Source organism: Odocoileus virginianus, chromosome 2, assembly GCF_023699985.2.
Source record: "Odocoileus virginianus isolate 20LAN1187 ecotype Illinois chromosome 2, Ovbor_1.2, whole genome shotgun sequence".
Lineage (NCBI taxonomy): Eukaryota > Metazoa > Chordata > Mammalia > Artiodactyla > Cervidae > Odocoileus > Odocoileus virginianus.
Genome location: NC_069675.1, coordinates 7,412,819 through 7,431,529, shown reverse-complemented (window position 1 = coordinate 7,431,529; position 18,711 = coordinate 7,412,819). Strand labels below are relative to the sequence as shown.

The following is an 18,711-nucleotide window of genomic DNA, read 5'->3' as shown; positions in this document are numbered from 1 at the left end:
GATGGGAGCACTGAACTAATATAAAAGAACATACGTGACTGTTTAACAAACTTTCTGCGGATTTGCGATCAAGAGCCTTATCAAATAAAAGAAAGGCAGAAAGAAAGAAAGGAGGAAGGGAGGGAAACTACTAAACATAATTTACCAACCATTTCAATATAAAACTGCAATCCACTGACTCAAAAATACTGTTGGGATTACAAGGGCAGAGAAATATCATAGTGTTGGACCCTTGACTTTATCAAATAATATGACAGTTGAGCTTTATGAATGAGGAAATCTGAGACTACTACTAAGCACATGCTTTTCCACGTGGCTGTGACTGTGACAGCAGAAGGAGGTGGTACCGCTGCACTTAGCTGCAGTCTGGAGAGTCTGGTAAGTTGCTTTACCATTGAATGAGTGACAGGTCCCCATATATGAATTTGTCCCAAAGCAAAATATACTTCCAGTAGTCACGTATGGATATTGAGAGCTGGGCCATAAAGAAGGCTATGTGCTAAGAATTGATGCTTTCGAATCATGGTGCTGGAAAAGACCCTCGAGAATCCCTTGGACTGCAACGTCAGTCCTAAAGGAAATCAATCCTGAATATTCTCTGGAAGGGCTGATGCTGAAGCTGAAGCTCCAATCCTTTGCCCACATGATGTGAAGAGCCGACTCATTGTAAAAGACCCTCAGGCTGGGAAAGATTAAGGGCAAGAGGAGAAGCGGGTGGCAGAGGATGAGATGGTTGGATGGCATCACTGACTCAAAGGACATGAGTTTGAGCAAGCTCTGGGAGATGGTGAAGGACAGGGAATCATGACATGCTGCAGCTCATGGGATCGCAAAGAGTCAGACACAACTTAGCAACTGAACAACAACAAAAATATACCTGAGGTCACTCGTTATTTGTCCAGAAGTTTAATCCAAACTTGTTAGGGATCTACTGTACTCTTTGAATGAATGAACTGAACCATCGGGTATAAAAGCTCCACATTCTAATTGCTAGTCTGTCTGGAAGGTAGGCACCACCCTGGATTAGGAGCAGAGGCCGAAAAACATGGAGAGAAGAGAGCATTTAACGTGGGTTACAAGCCTCACCATCCATCGCTCTTGTGGAGTTAACCATGTTCCTAAAGCATTTAGGTGTCCTCGCCCTCCTGGGTCATCAATTTCATAAAGAATCTTGAGAAGAAAGGACCACACGTTATGTCAAAGTATGTCATCATCAGAGCTGAAACTTTACCCTGATTGTGATACAAGCTACAGAGTTGTGAAGAGTCCACACAATGGCTTCACTAACAAGAACCATCCTTCACTCTGCCTTCTGAATGTGAATGTACACATCGCAGTGCAGAACAGAGCCGTCTAATCACTGCACGACAACCGGATCACAAAGAAACAGTGAAGCTGGATCCGGCCAGCAAGCTTCTCGCAGAACTATGCCTCAGATTGTGACAACAATATGGGGAGGCCATGTGCTGTCTAGCAACTCTGAGCATCTCTATGCATTTTTTTTTCAGCAAATACACTGACAGTGTGCTCTGCTAATGTAAAGGTTTGGCTTGGTCATCTGCATACCCTTTGCAAACACATTGCAAACATTTTTTATCATTTGTTAATATATATACATATTTTCAATCTTCCTTGCATCCTGTGAATCTCTTTTGCTTTCAGGTATTTTTATTTTAAAGAATTTCCTTGGTGAAAAACTAATAGCTTTATAGATCTTTTCTTCAAGAATTGTAAAACTCTTACTGAATTTAGACTATATTTTGTAAAGTATTGTAGGGGCCTCCCAGGTGGCTCAGTGGGAAAGAACCCCCTGCCCATGCAGGGGACACGGGTTCAGTCCTGGTCCAGGCAGCTTCCACACGCTGCGGAGGAACACGGCCTGTGCGACACAGCTATTGAGCCTGTGCTTCAGAGCCTGGGAGCTGCAACTACTGAAGCCCGTGCACCCTAGAGCCCGTGCTCCGCACCCAGAGAGGACACTAGCAATGAGAAGCTCGCGCATGTTACTAGAGAGCAGCTCCCACTTGCCGCAACTAGAGAAAAAGTCCAGGCAGCAGTGAAGACCCACAACAGCCAAGAATAATAAACAAATAAATAAAATTATTAAAATGTATTGTAGAACATCATGCAGATGATCCACAATAAGGAAGAATTAAGTTACATTTAATTATTGCTGTTCTTTGAAGAGCAATTACATCCTGAAAGCAACAAATAATAGTGGTTTCTATCAGTACAGTCTTGTTCACTGGTTAGAGACATAGTCCATTTACTTCATAACAGATCAGCTTATGATTATACCCCTGGGGTAAAACAGTGCTTTCCTACTCTTCATAACCCATTACATCGCCAGTGTCTTATATGTGTGTATGTGTGTGCACACAGACAGACAAACAGAAGGAAAATGAACTAACATGGGGAAACTATCAGTATTTACACCAAAGGCCAACAGATTAGCTAATATGGTAGCAAAAATTTATGATGGGGGCTGCATGAAGTAAGTAGCCCAAGGAAGAGTCAGGAGACTGTGCTTACAGTGGGACTGATCATATGCATACATATATTGAGGCAAACTGGAGTCAAGTTCTTCACTCCTGAAAAGGGAGTCACAAATTTGAAAAGGGGGAAAGCTAGAATGAACTCTGTGGTGCTTTTTTAGAATTGAATGTGTTGGTGTGAATTTATGGTTTTAGATAGATGGATAAATGAATGAATACGGAGGCAAATGTGTGCACACACCTTTGTGCATGTATGTACCTAAATACACTTCCCGGCTGTTCCCTGTGAAAGTCTGGGAGCAACGCCACCCCAGTTCCATGGAGCACACCAGGCATCCAGATCTTGGCTTTTAAACACAGGATTCAGGGCACTGCTGAGAAACAGTTGAGTCCAGGCTGGGACAGAAAGTACAAGATGAATCTGGAACATCATGTTATACCAAAAAAGTACACGTGTGCTCAGAGAATAGTGTGGACATTCAGAAAACACATCTTGGGGCTTCTCCTAGCCAGTTCTAAGAACATTTGACTATTAAACAAATATTGATAGAAGCCCTTTACAACTCATCAAACAAAAGAGGGATCCAAGAGCCCACAGAGATATAAATAAGCAAGTGGATAAATAAGTAGGGAGAAGGGAATGCCTTTCATTCAGAATGCTGACTTACAAATACAGAAGGAAGAGCTGAATCAGAAATCACTGCTAGGCGATCATTTAAGTCAGAATTAATTCAGGCAAGAAACAAAAATGGATACTAAAACTAGTGGATGAAATTTAGATGGGAAATAAATATTTACACCAGCTCAGAGTCTCTTCCCACAAAACACGTATTAGTTGTAAAGAAAAAACAGCAACTTTACACCAAAGAAACTTGGCAAATCCCACTTTACTCAAGGGATCAAGGCTGGTAAAACCAGGGACAGGACAGACTGATGTTACTTCCCACTGCAAGAGATTCAGTGAGAACACAACGCAGCGGCTGTGATACTGCAGTGGAAAGGGGAGAACCCAAACCCAGTACTGAGGAAGCATCAGACAAACCAACTCAGGAATGTCCCAGAAAACCACAGGCCTGTACTCTTCGAAAGAGCCCAGCTCATGAAGGTCAAAGCAGGATTTATTCTGGTTTGATGGATACTCAACTGAAACATCTAAACACAGAGCATGTTCCAGGACTTGATTCTTTTGCTTTCTTTAATAGACATTGTTTGGAAAATTAGCAAAATGTGAAGGGAGTCTCTGGGTGAAGGGGCTTACCATTTCTCTTACGTTTGAAAATATATCAAAACAAGAAACAAAATGAATGAGCAAAAAAAAAAATGTGGAAGTGTGTGGCTACCTGTGCTGGAAAGTGAATGTGGTGGGGTGGGAGGAGAGGATGTGTGTTCACACCCAGAGAGATGCATCTCCTATCGGTGGGATATTGTGACTGCTGATGAACAGCAATATTATTGATGATTGGATCAATAATGTATGGATGTGAGAGGTGGACCATGAAGAAGACTGAGCAATGAAGAATTGATGCTTTCCAACTGGTGCTGGAGAAGATTCTTGAGAGTCCCTTGGACTGAAAGGAAAGAAAGCCAGTCAATCCTAAATGAAATCAACCCAGAATACTCATCGGAAGGACTGATGCAGAAGCTGAAGCTCCGATACTCTGGCCACCTGATGCAAAGAGCCAACACTTGGGAAGGACACTGATGCTGGAAACGATTGAGGGCAGGAGGAGAAGGGGGCAACAGAGAATGAGAGAGTTGGATGGCATCACCTACTCAACGGACATGAGTTTTAGTAAACTCCGAGACATAGTGAAAAGACAGGTCAGCACTAATACTATGGAAAAACCTTAACTACAAAAAGAAATTTATAAAAACATAAGTAATAGCTGTCTTGAGAGACAAGTGAATTATATTTCAAACCCACTTGCTACAGTGATTTTAGCAGGAATAGAAAGTATTGTCAATATTCAGGTAATAATTTTTTTAAATGAAGTTATATTTAAATTAGGTCATACATTTTGAAAGCACAATTTATCTCCAATTGAATTTTATAATTTCTATTATTTGAAGTCTAACAAAAATTCATAAAATAGTTTCCTGGAGGCATAATCAAAATATGGTCCCAGAGCCCATGAAGCTTTGTGATCATAATAAAACAAATAAATGGACAAATAATTACGGCATATCAACAACAAGGTGGGTTTCTTACTGGCTGTGTGGTGAGGAGTCATCCAGGCTTATGACTAAGCATAGTTTCTATCACAAATGTTACAAATTCAACCTGGAGAGCATTTTTTTGTACAAAGGTCATTTTTCTGGTTTCATGTCTTTATTTAGTCAATGAAATCTATGTATTGGGTATTATCGATCAGATTTTTCAAATACTTACTACTTTTGTAGATTGGCATGATAATTTCCGATAAACATCCTTTATAGTCAATACTCTGTTTTCTCTCTCTCTCTTTTTTTTTTTTAACTTTTTGGCCATTCCCCTTGGCATGCAGGATCTTAGTTCTCCAACTAGAGATTGAACCCACATCTCCTGCATTGGAAGCACAGAGTCTTAACCACTAGACCACCAGGGAAGTCTCAATACTCTGTACTCTCTTATGAAACAATTATCGATGATAAATAGAGAATGATTGTGCAGGCGTATCCATACCTACTCACAAGTAGTGAGGGGTTTGATCTGAGAAGCAGTTTCATCTAAGGCTAAGGAAGGGTCTACTGCGGTAGCTGAGTTTCGGGAAGTACTGGGTGGTTGAAGGGCACAGGGCTGCAGTCCATCCACCCTGGTTCAGGTTCACCGTTTAGAAAGTTTAAACTTTCCTAGCTGAGTAACACTGAGCATGTTTGTAACGCCTCTGTGTCTCTGATTCATCACTGGTAAAACAAAGATGACCCAAGTGCCCACCGAAGAGAGCAATAAGGGAACAGAAGAAAGCACTCCAGGAGCAAGATGCCCCAGACAGGACGAGCACATAGCCAACACTGAGCTTTGGCATGTGCTCTTGCTGTGGCTAGAAATATCATCCACTGAAATCTTCTGAAGCATCAGAGCTTCTCACGTGACGGGACTGTTTCAGGACGGGCCAAGAGGCACGAAAAGCAGGTTGCCGTGGATTCTTCTTTCTGAGACTTCACGGGTCTGCCCGTGCCTTGCTGGAATCGTCCGCCAGGTGGCGCCCGTCAGCTCACAGCCCCAGTCTAGGGGACATTTCAGAAAGAGCATCAGGTGAATCCAGACTGGAGCTTCTTCGTATTAAGGACGTTTTCTGTTTTCACTGTCCAGTCAAGCAAGCCTCCCTCCCCTCCACAGCAGCCCCTTAGTCACAGGAAGCCGAGATTCTTCCTAGGAAAATCCAGCCCGTGTCGATCTGATCATTCAGATAAATCTATACCTCATGTGCTTCTCTTCTACCTAAGAAAGTGTATGTGAAGGGAAAAAACGGTCTCAGAAAACACATAACATAATCTAGTGAAGAAAGCAATATGCCCTGTCCACTTACTACTAGTTATTTTTCCAGCAAGTGACAGTTTGGGGCAAGGGTGTGGAATGAAACAGAATATTCGCAAACAAATTAAACCCCTCACAGTACCGATAAACAGTAGATGTTAATGATACACGTACTTTGGAAAAGGAAAATGAGGCAGATGGAAACACACTCTGCCCATCCACCTTGGCAAAATTCACTCCAAACCAGAGATCCTATTTACAGGCCAGAAAGTCTTGTCACCTGACATGTTTAAGACTCCTCAGTGTGGAGGTTAATTATTCAATGCATTCATTTGTCAGGCCTGTTACTCTAGTTCTCAGCTCAGATATATTTTTTAAAAGGGGGTGGGGAGCATTTATTTATCCATGTTTTAAATTGAAGCTTTTTTCAAAAAAGTTCCACCAAAGCTATTACTGAGCAGCCCTCTCACATCCTTGATTCACCTGGGCAGGAGTCAACCACAGTCCAGATGGTCCCCAGCAAGGATGGTGCAACTAGCCAAGGCTGGGGTGGTGGGGGCGGGGGTGATTCGTCTCTCCCCCTCCTCCCCTCTATAGTCATCATCTGGCTCAGAGGTTAAACTGACTGTGATGCGTCCTTTTTGAATTCCTCCTCTGGGGACTTGTCCCTTTGCTTTACTGTCACATACAGGCAGACCTTGTTTCACTGCCCTTCACTTTATTGTGCGTCTCAGATATTGCATTTTTTAGTAAAGTAAAGGTCTGTGGCAACCCTGCACCGAGCAAGTCTGTCAGCGCCATTTATTCTACACACTGTTTGCTCACTTTGCATTTCTGCGTCACATCATGGCCATCCTCACACTATTTCAACCCTTTTCACTATTGTTACACTTGTCAGGGTGATCTGGCATTGCTGATCTCTGCTGTTCCTCTTACAAGAAGATTATGACCTGGTCAAGTCTCAGATGATGTTTAGCAATTTGCGGCAGTAAAGTATATTTTAATTAAGGTCAGTACATTTTTTTAGACATAATGGTATTGCACACTAATGGATTATAGCAGAGAAGGGTCTGGAAGCAAACCCTCATCTCTTCGAGGTGTGCCTGTGTCTACCACGTTGACTCCCATTCAAAACCAAGACAGGGCAAGTCTGATTCCAACAGTCTGTGCCACAAGTCTCAGCTGAGAAGCAATGTGGAGAAAAAAGAAACTTTCAAAGAAGCATCTGAGAAAGAAAAGCAGTATGACTTTAAAGTACTTTTGTAAATAATAACTATTCTAAGCTCTTCCCTATTTAATACCCGCCAAGGCTGACTTACTCTGGTACTTGATATTTATGGGTAAAAAAAAAAGTCAGATTGAGGATATTAAAATTCCACATGAGAAGAGTATCAGAATCCAACACGATGATTTTCCTAGACAAATCCCCAAATGTGACAACTGAAGATGCAAGGCAAGTGTACAAAAACAGGTACTTTTAGAAACATTAAGAGTCATCTGTACACCTGAGACTCTGGACTGAGCACAAGGAAAAGCTGAGCAGCCATTCTGCATTTCCGGAAAAGCCAAGACACTAATTCTCCTTCAACAGTACATCCGCCTGACATACCAGCAATGGCTAGTTATTATTCATCACTATTTTCCTCCACCGCCCATCTCCAACAGACCAGAGCCCTGAATAAAATGCTCAAGTCCTGTACTTTGGTATATATTTGGTTCCATACTGAGAAGTTATGCTTTTGATTTTCTCTGAAAGTCCACTGCTTGCCTGCTAAGAAGACAGAAGCTTTAGCAAAGCCACCCGGCAAGCCCTTGCAGGCCCTCCAGGCCAGTTTCCCTCACAGGGAGGTCCCCTCAGCTCCCCTGGGGGGGGTCCCCTCAGCTCCCCTGGGGTCAGCAGCTATTTATAGTCTGAGCCTCTCACTACAGGGACTGGAGAGAGCAGGGGCGCTCAGAGAGGTGTGTGTGCCTGTAAGTGGAGAATGCTGCCTCCAGGCCATCAGCAGTTCTTCCCTGATCCCTCCTGCTTTTGATCTGTTTCCTCCACCCTCTCCTCTGCTCTGACCATTTGGCTTTATCTGCAGGAAGATGTGAGGAGCCGGGCATAACCCCCAAGCCTCCTGTGAGCTACATGTTTGGGCTCAGCCAAAGGAGAGTGAATATCTGACATACTACGTCCCTGGGATTCTAAGAACTACTTTTTCTGGCATTAGGGTAAAAAACGTCTCCTGCAGTATGTATCCATCACATCTGTGTTTTCTCTAGAAATGAGCGTGGTTTGCCATGAACTACTACAAATTCCAACTGATCTTTTAAATGAATTAAGAAAACACACCACAAATCCGACGTGCTTCTGAGTCAGTTTTACCATCTTGAAGAAGAATGTCACGTTCCCTTCACATCCACTTACCCCCCTAACCCATGATTTTAGGGGCTCCCATCCCAACCCTCTTAGAAAGCACTGTCCTCCAGACAGAAGGACATCCTCGGGGTGTCTCACCCCACTCACTCCACTCACGTCCCTGGTGAGCCACGGCAGCGTGTGAAACAGCTGTGTGGACAAGGAAAGGATGTGCCCTGCGGTCACTGAATGGGGCAGGAGTCAGGCCACAGCTTGGCCTCTATCACCTTCCAAAGGACTCACTGCACTGCCAAGGCGTTCCTTTGGCTAGCATACCCTGGGGCTGGAGTGCAGGCTTCGATGTTCCTCTGACCACAAGACGAGTGAGCAGTCTCACAACGTGAGATGCTAACAAGGCATTTAGCCAAGATTCCTAAGTTTCCCAGCCCTCTTGACCCAGCTGAGGCTCTGTGGAGCTCTACACCCAGCAGAAAAAAATATAATCCCAGGTTGTCATTCAAGAAAAGTTGATTTCAATTATGGAAGAGAAATCTCTCTACCCTGTTGTTCAGTCGCTGAGTCGTGTCCGACTCTTTGTGAGACCCTGGACTGCAACACACCAGGCTTCCCTGTCCTTCACCATCTCCCAGAGTTCGCTCAAACCCGTGTGCACTGAGTCGGTGATACCGTCCAACCATTTCATCCTCTGCTGCCCTCTTCTCCTCCTGCCCTCAGTCTTTCCCAGCATCGGGGTCTTATCTTCACATCGGGTGGCCAAGGTATTGGAGCTTCAGCATCAAGTCCTTCTAATGAATATTCAGGGTTGATTTCCTTTAGGATTGACTGGTTTGATTTCGTTGCATTCTAAGGGACTCTCAAGAGTCTTCTCCAGCACCACAATTAAAAACAATCAATTCTTTGGTGCTCAGCCTTCTTTATACCCTGATAAGCTGATAAAATACCATTTTTAGCTGTGATGGATTATCACACAATGTCAGTGTCCCAGAACATGCCAAACCCTGTCCTCATTATTTCCGGTACACTCAGGGATCTTACTCATCCACAGCCAATTCCTGCATTGACGTCGCTTTGCCAGGCGTTACGAACATTCAGCCACACAATGATTTTCTCCACATAATTCAAATGTTTTTTAATGCCACGCCTTCTGACATCTTTCCTATCATATCGGGTATCACAGGGTGCGGAGAAACCATGAGTCAGCCGTCCATAGCAGAGCCCCACGGAATTCACACTGGAAGAAAGGTCAGCCACTCTTCAGGCCTTGGAGTGGTGTGGCAGAGACTCACTTAAACATACCCCAGGGCTGCCACACCCTGACGATCACCTCGCACTTGGTCCGGAACTGAACTTCCGTGGGGAACACACGGCCCGGCTGGAGGAGGCATCTGGCCAAGAGCGGGAAGTGGCGACACAGGGCCTTCAAACTCTGCCCGAGCCGCTGACAGAGCGTGAGGAAGACCGCGGACTCCACGCCCCCTCACACTGACAGCTGTGACGTCAGCACGCCACGGCTGTGCGTGCGTGGGATGCGCCCGAGCGGCCTGCGTGCTGACGCCAGAGGCCTGTGTGCACACAGCAGCAAGGCCAGTTGGAATGTGGTTCCGCCCTCTCAAAGCTGTCGGTCCAAATAGAGAGAGAGTGTCTTGTTTGTGGTGTGCATAAAGTAGCTACGGCAACTGCGGGCCCGGGCGACACCTGTTCCCGACTGCCAGGCCCAGCACGGAGAGTTGGCATGGGGAGACAGCAAGGTCTGGAGTGACCAGCACGGCCTGAAAATGAGAGGTTTTGGAATACTTGCCCCCTGGAATGAGAACTCTTTGTTTTGAAAACGTGACCTCTAACCACGGAAAGCTCGATAAATTCGATCCAGTTTAACTTAGTAAATGACTACATGCACGGTTCCATGTTAAATACAGTACAGAAAAATCCTGGCTGCCCCCAAAACCCAGTGATCACAGCATATTTTCCCTAATGTCCCTATAGGATAGTCTGTAAGTTTCCATTTCCAATCGGAGAGTATTAATTGCCTATTAAGAAATCTGGGGGTGGAAATAGTAGACAACTGAAAGATTTGTAAGATTTGTCTCTCAATAACACTCAGGCTTATGGATGATTTATTAAAGCGCCATAATTGCTTTAAAAGATGTGTCTCATAGTGGAAATTGCTACTAGACAGTAAGTTTCAGGTATTCCTGAGACCATCACTTGTACTGTCCAAACTGATAAAAAAAAAAAAAGTAATTTAAAAACTCTTATCCAATGGAATACCTTGTTGTGTTCTTAGGAAATAAACGGCCATACACAAACAGTAAATAATTGGTCTGTGAAAGAAATTAAAAGTCAGATTTGAAGTTTTCTTATAACTGTCTAGTTGAGTGGCTTTCAGGACTGAACCCCTGGAACACACTGACTCCTCCCTTTTGCATGAAGGTCTGAGCCAAGAGGACCTCAGCCCCATATCCAATGCAGCCAGAGACCCAGTGAAGAGGGAAAACCCACTGAATGGGTTTGAATCAGATGCTTCACCTTTCTTCAGAGTCCTTAGCCAAATTAATTCTTTAGATACACAATTTTCTCAAACAAATTATAAAATGGAAAAAAAAATGACCAACAATTTTTTCAAGAGCACTGCATACACACAAACACACAATTCTCTAAGACAAAACTCAGGATCACAGTATCTCTGAGTTTAAAACAATCATGTTGCCCATAATGTAAGTACTGGACTATTGCTAGTACATATTCCCTTTATGGAGAAAGGTTTAAAAAGATGGAAAAGCAAAGAAGAAGAAAGAAAGGTTTTAGTAGAAAGAAAGGTTTTACATTTTAGTAGAGAGAGATTATTTCTGGGAAGATCATGGGGAAATATACACCATAACTAGACCTTTGAATGAAGTGAGACTAGAGTGTGATATGTGTGAGAAAATATATTTTGTGAAGAAGATGCTCAGTTTTAAGGCACATAAGGGATTCCAGTTCAGTTCAGTTGCTCAGTTGTGTCTGACTCTTTGCGACCCCATGGACTGCAGCACGCCAGGCTTCCCTGTACACCACCAACTCCCTGAGCCTGCTCAAACTCATGTCCATTGAATCAGTGATGCCATCCAACCATCTCATCCTCTGTTGTCCCCTTCTCTTCCCGCCTTCAATCTTTCCCAGCATCAGGGTCTTTTCCAATGAGTCAGTTTTTCACATCAGATGGCCAAAGTATTGGAGTTTCAGCTTCAGCATCAGTCCTTCCAATGAATATTCAGGACTGATTTCCTTTAGGATGGACTGGTTGGATCTTCTTGCAGTCCAAGGGACTCTCAAGAGTCTTCTCCAGTCAAAAAGCATTAATTCCTCAGTGCTCAGCTTTCTTTATAGTCCAACTTTCACATCCATACATGACTACTGGAAAAACCATAGCTTTGAATAGACAGACCTTTGTCAGCAAAGAAATGTCTCCACTTTTTAATATGCTGTCTAGGTTGGTCATAGCCTTTCTTCCTTTCTTCCAATCTTTTAATTTCATGGCTGCAGTCACCATCTGCAGTGATTTTGGAGCCCAAGAAAATAAAGTCTCTCACTGTTTCCATTGTTTCCCCATCTATTTCCCGTGAAGTAATGGGACCAGATGCCATGATCTTAGTTTTTTGAATGTTGAGTTTTAAGCCAACTTTTTCACTCTCCTCTTTCACTTTCATCGAGAAGCTCTTTAGTTCTTCTTCACTTTCAGCCATAAGGGTGGTGTCATGTGCATATCTGAGGTTATTGATATTGCTCTCAGCAATCTTGATTCCAGTTTGTGCTTCATCCACCCAAGCATTTCACATAACACACTCTGCATATAAATTAAATAAGCAGGGTGACAATATACAGCCTTGATGTACTTCTTTCCCAATTTGCAACCAGTCTGTTGTTCCATGTCTGGTTCTATCTGCTTCTTCTTGACCTGCATACAGATTTCTCAGAAGGCAGGTAAGGTGGTCTGGTATTCCCATCTCTTGAAGAATTTTCCACAGTTTGTTGTGATCCACACAGTCAAAGGCTTTGGCATAATCAATAAAGCAGAAGTAGATGTTTTTCTGGAGTTTGCTTGCTTTTTCGATGATTCAGTGGATGTTGGCAATTTAATCTCTGGTTCTTCTGCCTTTTCTAAATCCAGCTTGAACATCTGGAAGTTCATGGTTCACACACTGTAGAAGTCTGGCTTGGAGAACTTTGAGCATTACTTTACTAGTATGTGGGATGAGTGCAATTGTGCGGTAGTTGGAACATTCTTTGGCATTGCCCTTCTTTGGGATTGCAATGAAAACTGACCTTTTCCAGTCCTGTAGCCACTGCTAAGTTTTCCAAATTTGCTGGCATATTGAGTGCAGCACTTTCACAGCATCAGCTTTTAGGATTTGAATAGGGATTTGGTCTAATGGAATTATGAAGTGTAGATAGATTATCAGTCATGAGATCTAAGTCAAAGAAGCCAAACACAGTGTGATTCCACAGATATGAAATGTCTAGAAGAGGAAATTCACAGGGACAGATAATGGACTGGTGGTTTCCAGAGCTGGAGGGGACAGAAGGAGAGGGGAGGATGAGGTTTCTTTGTAATACGATAAGAAAAAAGAATATTCTGGACTCAGATAGGGCTGATCTTTGTCCAGCTCTGGAAATGTACTCAAAACACTGCATGACACATTTCAAAATGGTACATTTTGTGGTATGTGAACCATATTTCAAATATTTAAAGTTATTTTTAAATTCATATGGGTCCTTGATAAAGAGTCCCTGAAGACTAAGTGAAGAGAACAGTTGAAATAAGAAATGAAAAGAAAGACAGAATAAGTTAGATAGGGCCCCTGTCCCCAGGGTGGGCTTTGATTTCGTTTGCTGTTGTCGTTTTGTGGGGTTTTTAAGCTCTTTGAACAGAGATCACTCTTATTCCCTCTGCAAAATTAAGGATACTTTTTATACAAAAATAGTGCTTAAAGAAGCCATTTTGTTAACTGACCATTGGTTAAGTGATTCTGGGCAGCAACATGAGATATCTTTGCAGCAACTACAGAGGCCGCCGAGCCGCCCAGCCTGTCCCGTCCTTCACGGTCACTACAGCCTCAGGTGAGGCACCAGGACCTCCTCATGTGACCCTGAAACACAGCAAAGGCATGTCCAGCTGGGTCTTGTTAGTGCTCAGTCGTGTCCGACTCTGCCCCTGTGGACTGTAGCCCACCAGGCTCCTCTGTCCATGGGATTTCCCAGGCAACAATGCTGGAGTGGGTTGCCATTTCCTCCTCCACAGTTGGGTCTTAGGCCGAAGTCTGTCTAAATTCCTAGAATTCTTATGTTTACAAAAAGTTATTGTGCTTATGTTTTCAGGTTAGTGCTCTGAATTTTAATTCCTGATGAAGAGAAAAAGTCTTAAAATTCACAAAACTCACCTATTCAGTTATTTTTCTATTTGTACTATGATCATTTCAGTGGGACTTAGAAGGACTAGTTGGAAAGCTGACTAAAATAAATGCAGGTTTTACAGAGAAGGTGCTTAGATAACACATATGAACCACAATTATGAAAATGGAATGATGATGTTATAGAAAAAATTGATTTTCACCTGAGATAAATAAATCATGAGGGTTTGTAATATCATAATGGGCTATCTTCTTAGGCACACACACAAGAGGCTTCACATACATCCAGATGTTATAGACAGCCGTGTCGTGCCTCCTGTTTTACGGGTGGAAATTGAACAGGACAAGGGAGATTCAAAGGCTCTTACGGCAGAGCTTTCCTGTCTATTGTCTTCATTCACAGAATGTGGAAACAATGAGCAAATGGAAAACACAAAGTCCCTGGAAAAGTGTGTACCCCCTAGGCATCACTCAGGAAATACTGTGTGTGCATATTAATATATTACTAACTCCTAGAAGTCTCACCTCTGAAACCAGAACTGGAAAATACAAAGACGCATTCCACGGCTAGAAATCACAGCCTTCACACTGGACGTACCTGCGGCGAGGTAGGCGCCTCCCCCGGCTTTGTAGAGAAGGTGGCTGGCAAAGGGAGCTGCGCAGATGATCAGAAAGCTTGCAGTCACCACGGCGACCACCCCCAGCAGCATCAGGACCGCCCAGAAGCCACGGTAAACTGCAGGTCCCAGGAGAAAAGGAAAAGAGTAAGGCACACTTAGACTGTGAACACGGCAGGCTGGCTCACAGAGACTTTCTCTCTTCTCCATGCTTCTAATTTCAGCCCCAGCACGCTGGGCAGCCTCCCAGGCTGTGGTCCTGAGTTATCTTTGAAACGAAGCCTCACCAGATGACTTTGGATTCAATGATGCCGAACTTCTACCAACACAAGCTTGGTATTTACACCACGCACAAGCTTAACATATTCCGGGAGCTCTTTTTCTGACCAGCTTATCCATTTAGAAATGGGAGCACTCAGAATTCTAGAAAGACTCCTCTTGAGCAAGTTCCCAGATGGGTCACACACAGGAGTTTATACCAAATGGACAAAGACATAAAAAGGCATTCACATCCACAAAACTGCCTCTTACTTCCTGCCAAGAAGATGTTTGTACCACAGTGATCCCTGAGAAGCTGCTAACAGTCCCTCCAGTTTCCTAACAAAAAAGTGGGCTTCTATTTAGGTTGTGACTCTATTGGAAAATAGTCTTAAGGTAATAAAAATGACAAGCAAAGCCAAACAAGAAAAGGTTTGTATAGACTGAGATTTAAAATAAGATATTTTTAAGACTTACTACTTTCTATGAATACTTGTTCTTAGATTTAAAATGAAAAGTTATAGTGGTCTCTTAGTCAAGGGTCAGTAAGTCTGAATTAATGGATGCAGCTAGTGATAAATAAATAGTGGATTTGGTGACATATAGTAATCGAATAAAAAGGAATTCTAATGATCATTTTTGAGTAGGATAATTACTGATCCACTAAACAAATTGATCATTTTCCAAAGGCTAAAACACAAAGACAAATTCCTACATGTGTAAATGATGAAAATCATAGCACAACATACTGGGGAAATTACACTTTTTTATGAAAACACAGAAACTTCATAAGAAAGTAAAGAATGATTTTTCTCGACAAGCCCACCTGGCAAAAAAAATATATATATATATATAGATATAGATATAGATATAGATATAGATATAGATAGATAAATCAACCGGAATCTTTAAGAGGAAAGAGGATGGGAAGGTGGAATATTGAGGAGAGGAGCCACTGCAGTTAAACAGGAAAAGGAAGTTTGCATTTTGGTGTGAGTAACTGGGTTTTGAAGGCAAGAACACAAGGGCAGACTTTCACCTCACATGCCGATGTGCCTCGTGGGGCACGGCTGCTGGGCTGACTGTGTGTGGAGGGATTCTGTGGTTGTATTCCAGCTCCTCGGGGCACAGGGCAGGAAAGTACTGATCGACTTGACTGTGGGAAGTAAGAGGGAAGGCTTTGAGACAAACCTTTGCCTTCCCTGTCCGACCAGAGTTACTAGATAACAGAGGAGCCTCACTGTTTACACTTTCATGCACCTCATTTACTGCACTATCATGAGGTGGTTCTGTGGCAAGCGGGGTGTAAATGTCAATAAGAGGTGGTCCAGGGAAAGTGGAGCATGACAAATTATAAAGCATAGTACCGTAGAGAAACACAGCTTTTGGAATCAGAGTGCCCTGAGTATTCACCACTTACAGTTACTTAAACTTAGGTGTTTGTCACCTCACATCCTGTCCAGTGAGCTCAGGAAGTTAGTGACCCATAGGACATGTTCTGTACAAGAAAAAAAACAATAATTTGTGGACCTAGCTTGACCATGCAGAGACACGAATACTCGCCTGCTCAACGTGGAGGAGGAACTGATGATGGAAGCATGACATCTATTCAAGAAAAGCAAAAAACCTCTTCTCCCCCTCCCCACTTCTTTGATTATGAAACTGTAGCCCAGTAAGTTCCAGGGTACTGCATTTCTCACTTGTCTGCTTATAAACCTCACAACTAACCTATTCTAAGAAATCACTTCTTATCTGTCACTTTGCCTCTTGCTGAATTCTTTTCTGCTCTGAGACTGAGAGCTCTGGGTATCGGAGCTCTTTGGAGCCCCTAAAGTGACTCCTAACGATACCAGGGGGACTTCGATAGAGAGAAGGACCCGGGGTGGTGACCGCTGACCCTGAGGCCTGCTGCTTCCGGCCCTGGTTTACTCTAGCACAACCGCCCGACTTTGGAGTCTCAGGCCCTGGGAAAATGCAGGAGCAACAGACTGGTACTCCATGGAGGGGGGTCCCAGCTGCCTGGAGAGTTGTGACCATACGGACACAGCTTTCACGTGAACCTCCTTACTGCAGTCACCACAGCCTTTATTTCTGCCCACGCTTCAGTGTTCCAAAGTGCGCAACTCTCAGCCTGTTTCAGAATTTCTTGGAACTTCCTGTTTCTTAGCTAATTATATTACCTAGTTTGCATATGTGGCACACTTCAATTCCAGAGTGGAAATGTTCGGTTGTAATGAAGAATCGTCTCGGAATTGGGTAGTTCCCCCACTGTCTGAAGTAAAACTGAGGCAATCTGAGAATTTTCAACATGAAGTGAATTACGTTGCATGTGTTTTGAGATATTGCTAACTGTGTAACTCTGATAGAACACAGTTTTCTAAACCAGAGAGCACTGTCCTTCAAATAAGTTTATAGGAAGGGTTGAAAACATACATGACAAGTAAAGAATCAAAAATATTTGTTACTACTATTATTTTTACATGCTTTGTAATAAAATGCTCTTGTCAACAATGTAGTTAATACTTAAAAGATATCTATTAATCTCATGGATCTAGGATAGGGCAAGCTTTTAGTTCTAGTACATAGACACTAAAAAGTTTAAAGAATGTTCTTGTTTGGTTAGTGATTTATATACTGTTTAAGACTTCTAGATATTGAATGTATCTCTGAGAATACTCAATCTGTTTGCTTGTTCTTAATATGAGCCCATAAAAACTGCAAGTTCTGTCTCTGAAAGCTTTGAACTGTGCCAAGCGAAAACATCTCTAAAAATCCATTTCTACCCCATTAAACACAATTCAAAGTTCAACTTAAATAATATTGAATTTCTATTAATTCCTTAGAACATGAAGCAAGATATACAATATGCATAGATTTACATGTAATCTACATCGTCAAAATTTGGATTAATTAAAGGAAAGCTTCATCTGAATCAATCTGTGAAAGGCCAGAATTAACTACTGTTTTCAAAGAAATGAAGTTCTGTTAATTCTAAATAAATAGGTGAACTAACCTAACAAAGTGGTCCTTGGTTGGGTGTTGTAATGAGGAAGAGGATGAATAATTAACAGAAGTTGTTGTTAAATAACTAACAACAGATGTTATAGAAATGGTTCTCCTGAAGTACTCAGTATATTTTCCTAAATCGATCAAACTTTCAACCTGACAGTATTACTTTCATGGGCTTCCCTGGTGGTTCAGATGTAAAGAATCCACCTGCGAGTGCAGAAGACCCAGGTTCAATCCCTGGGTCGGGAAGATCCCCTGGAGAAGGGAATGGCAACCCACTCCAGCATTCTTGCCTGGAAATCCCTCCTGTGGACAGAGGAGCCTGGCGGGCTACAGTTCATCGGGCCGCAAAGAGTCGGACACGGCTGAGCAGCTTAACACACACACATCGTTCCTGTAGATGGACAGAGGATGAACTGGCAGGAGAAAGCACAGACCAAGGAAAACAAGTGAAGCAGTCATTACAGCCTCCAGGCGGGGGCTGGGCTGGGTGCGGAGAGGAGAGGGGGCAGAGATAACATGAGCTTTAGTGATTTTGTTGTTAGGGGTGGTGAGAAATCAGCAGGAAAAAGGCTCTGTTCATGGCTGTCATCTGTACGCCCAAACAGGCTGTTCCGTTAAGGTACCAAGACACCTCGACTGGATTTTGTAATATTTTAATTTACACAACAAACCCTCTTTCATACAGAGCGTAAAGAGGGAAAAGTCAATCCAGATGATCACGATTCCAAATCTATAGTGTTTTGATCAATTATTCTGTTGTGTCTATAAAAATGTAAATATTGTCTTTGCAGTTTCAAGATAAACTTCAGTGGTGTTCATTTTTCAAAGCTTGCGATCTTGCCTCAGACACCCCACGAAGCTAGTTCAGAGAGCCAGTCCTGTGTTTCGACACATCCTGGAGCACAGTGTGAAGTGCTATAAACCGTTCCAAAATGAAGCCAAAACAAAGCCCCGCCACCCCCTCCCCATCCTCGTCGGCAAACGAGGGCCTGCGGCATATGCTGCTGTAGCTTCGGGCAAGCCGCTTCTGCTGCTCAGGCCAGCAAGCCGGCCCTGCATCTCCACACACCACTTGCCTTGGCGACGGCGGGCGTGTCTAAAAATACAGGGATGCCGGCACCGG

General features: G+C 43.2%; 1 protein-coding gene across 2 annotated transcripts in view; it reads right to left on the bottom strand.

The window, feature by feature from the left end:
• The window catches only part of TMEM182 (transmembrane protein 182), a 46,785-nt gene that overhangs the window by 2,834 nt on the left and 25,240 nt on the right, over nucleotides 1–18,711 (bottom strand). The window contains exon 4 of one of the 2 annotated variants that reach the window (XM_020874869.2): nucleotides 14,300–14,437. The exons of the other annotated variant lie outside the window; for it this stretch is intronic. Within the exon in view, the coding sequence (XP_020730528.2) occupies nucleotides 14,300–14,437 (138 nt within the window). The remainder of the gene's footprint in view (nucleotides 1–14,299; nucleotides 14,438–18,711) is intronic. 2 annotated transcript variants of the gene reach the window in all.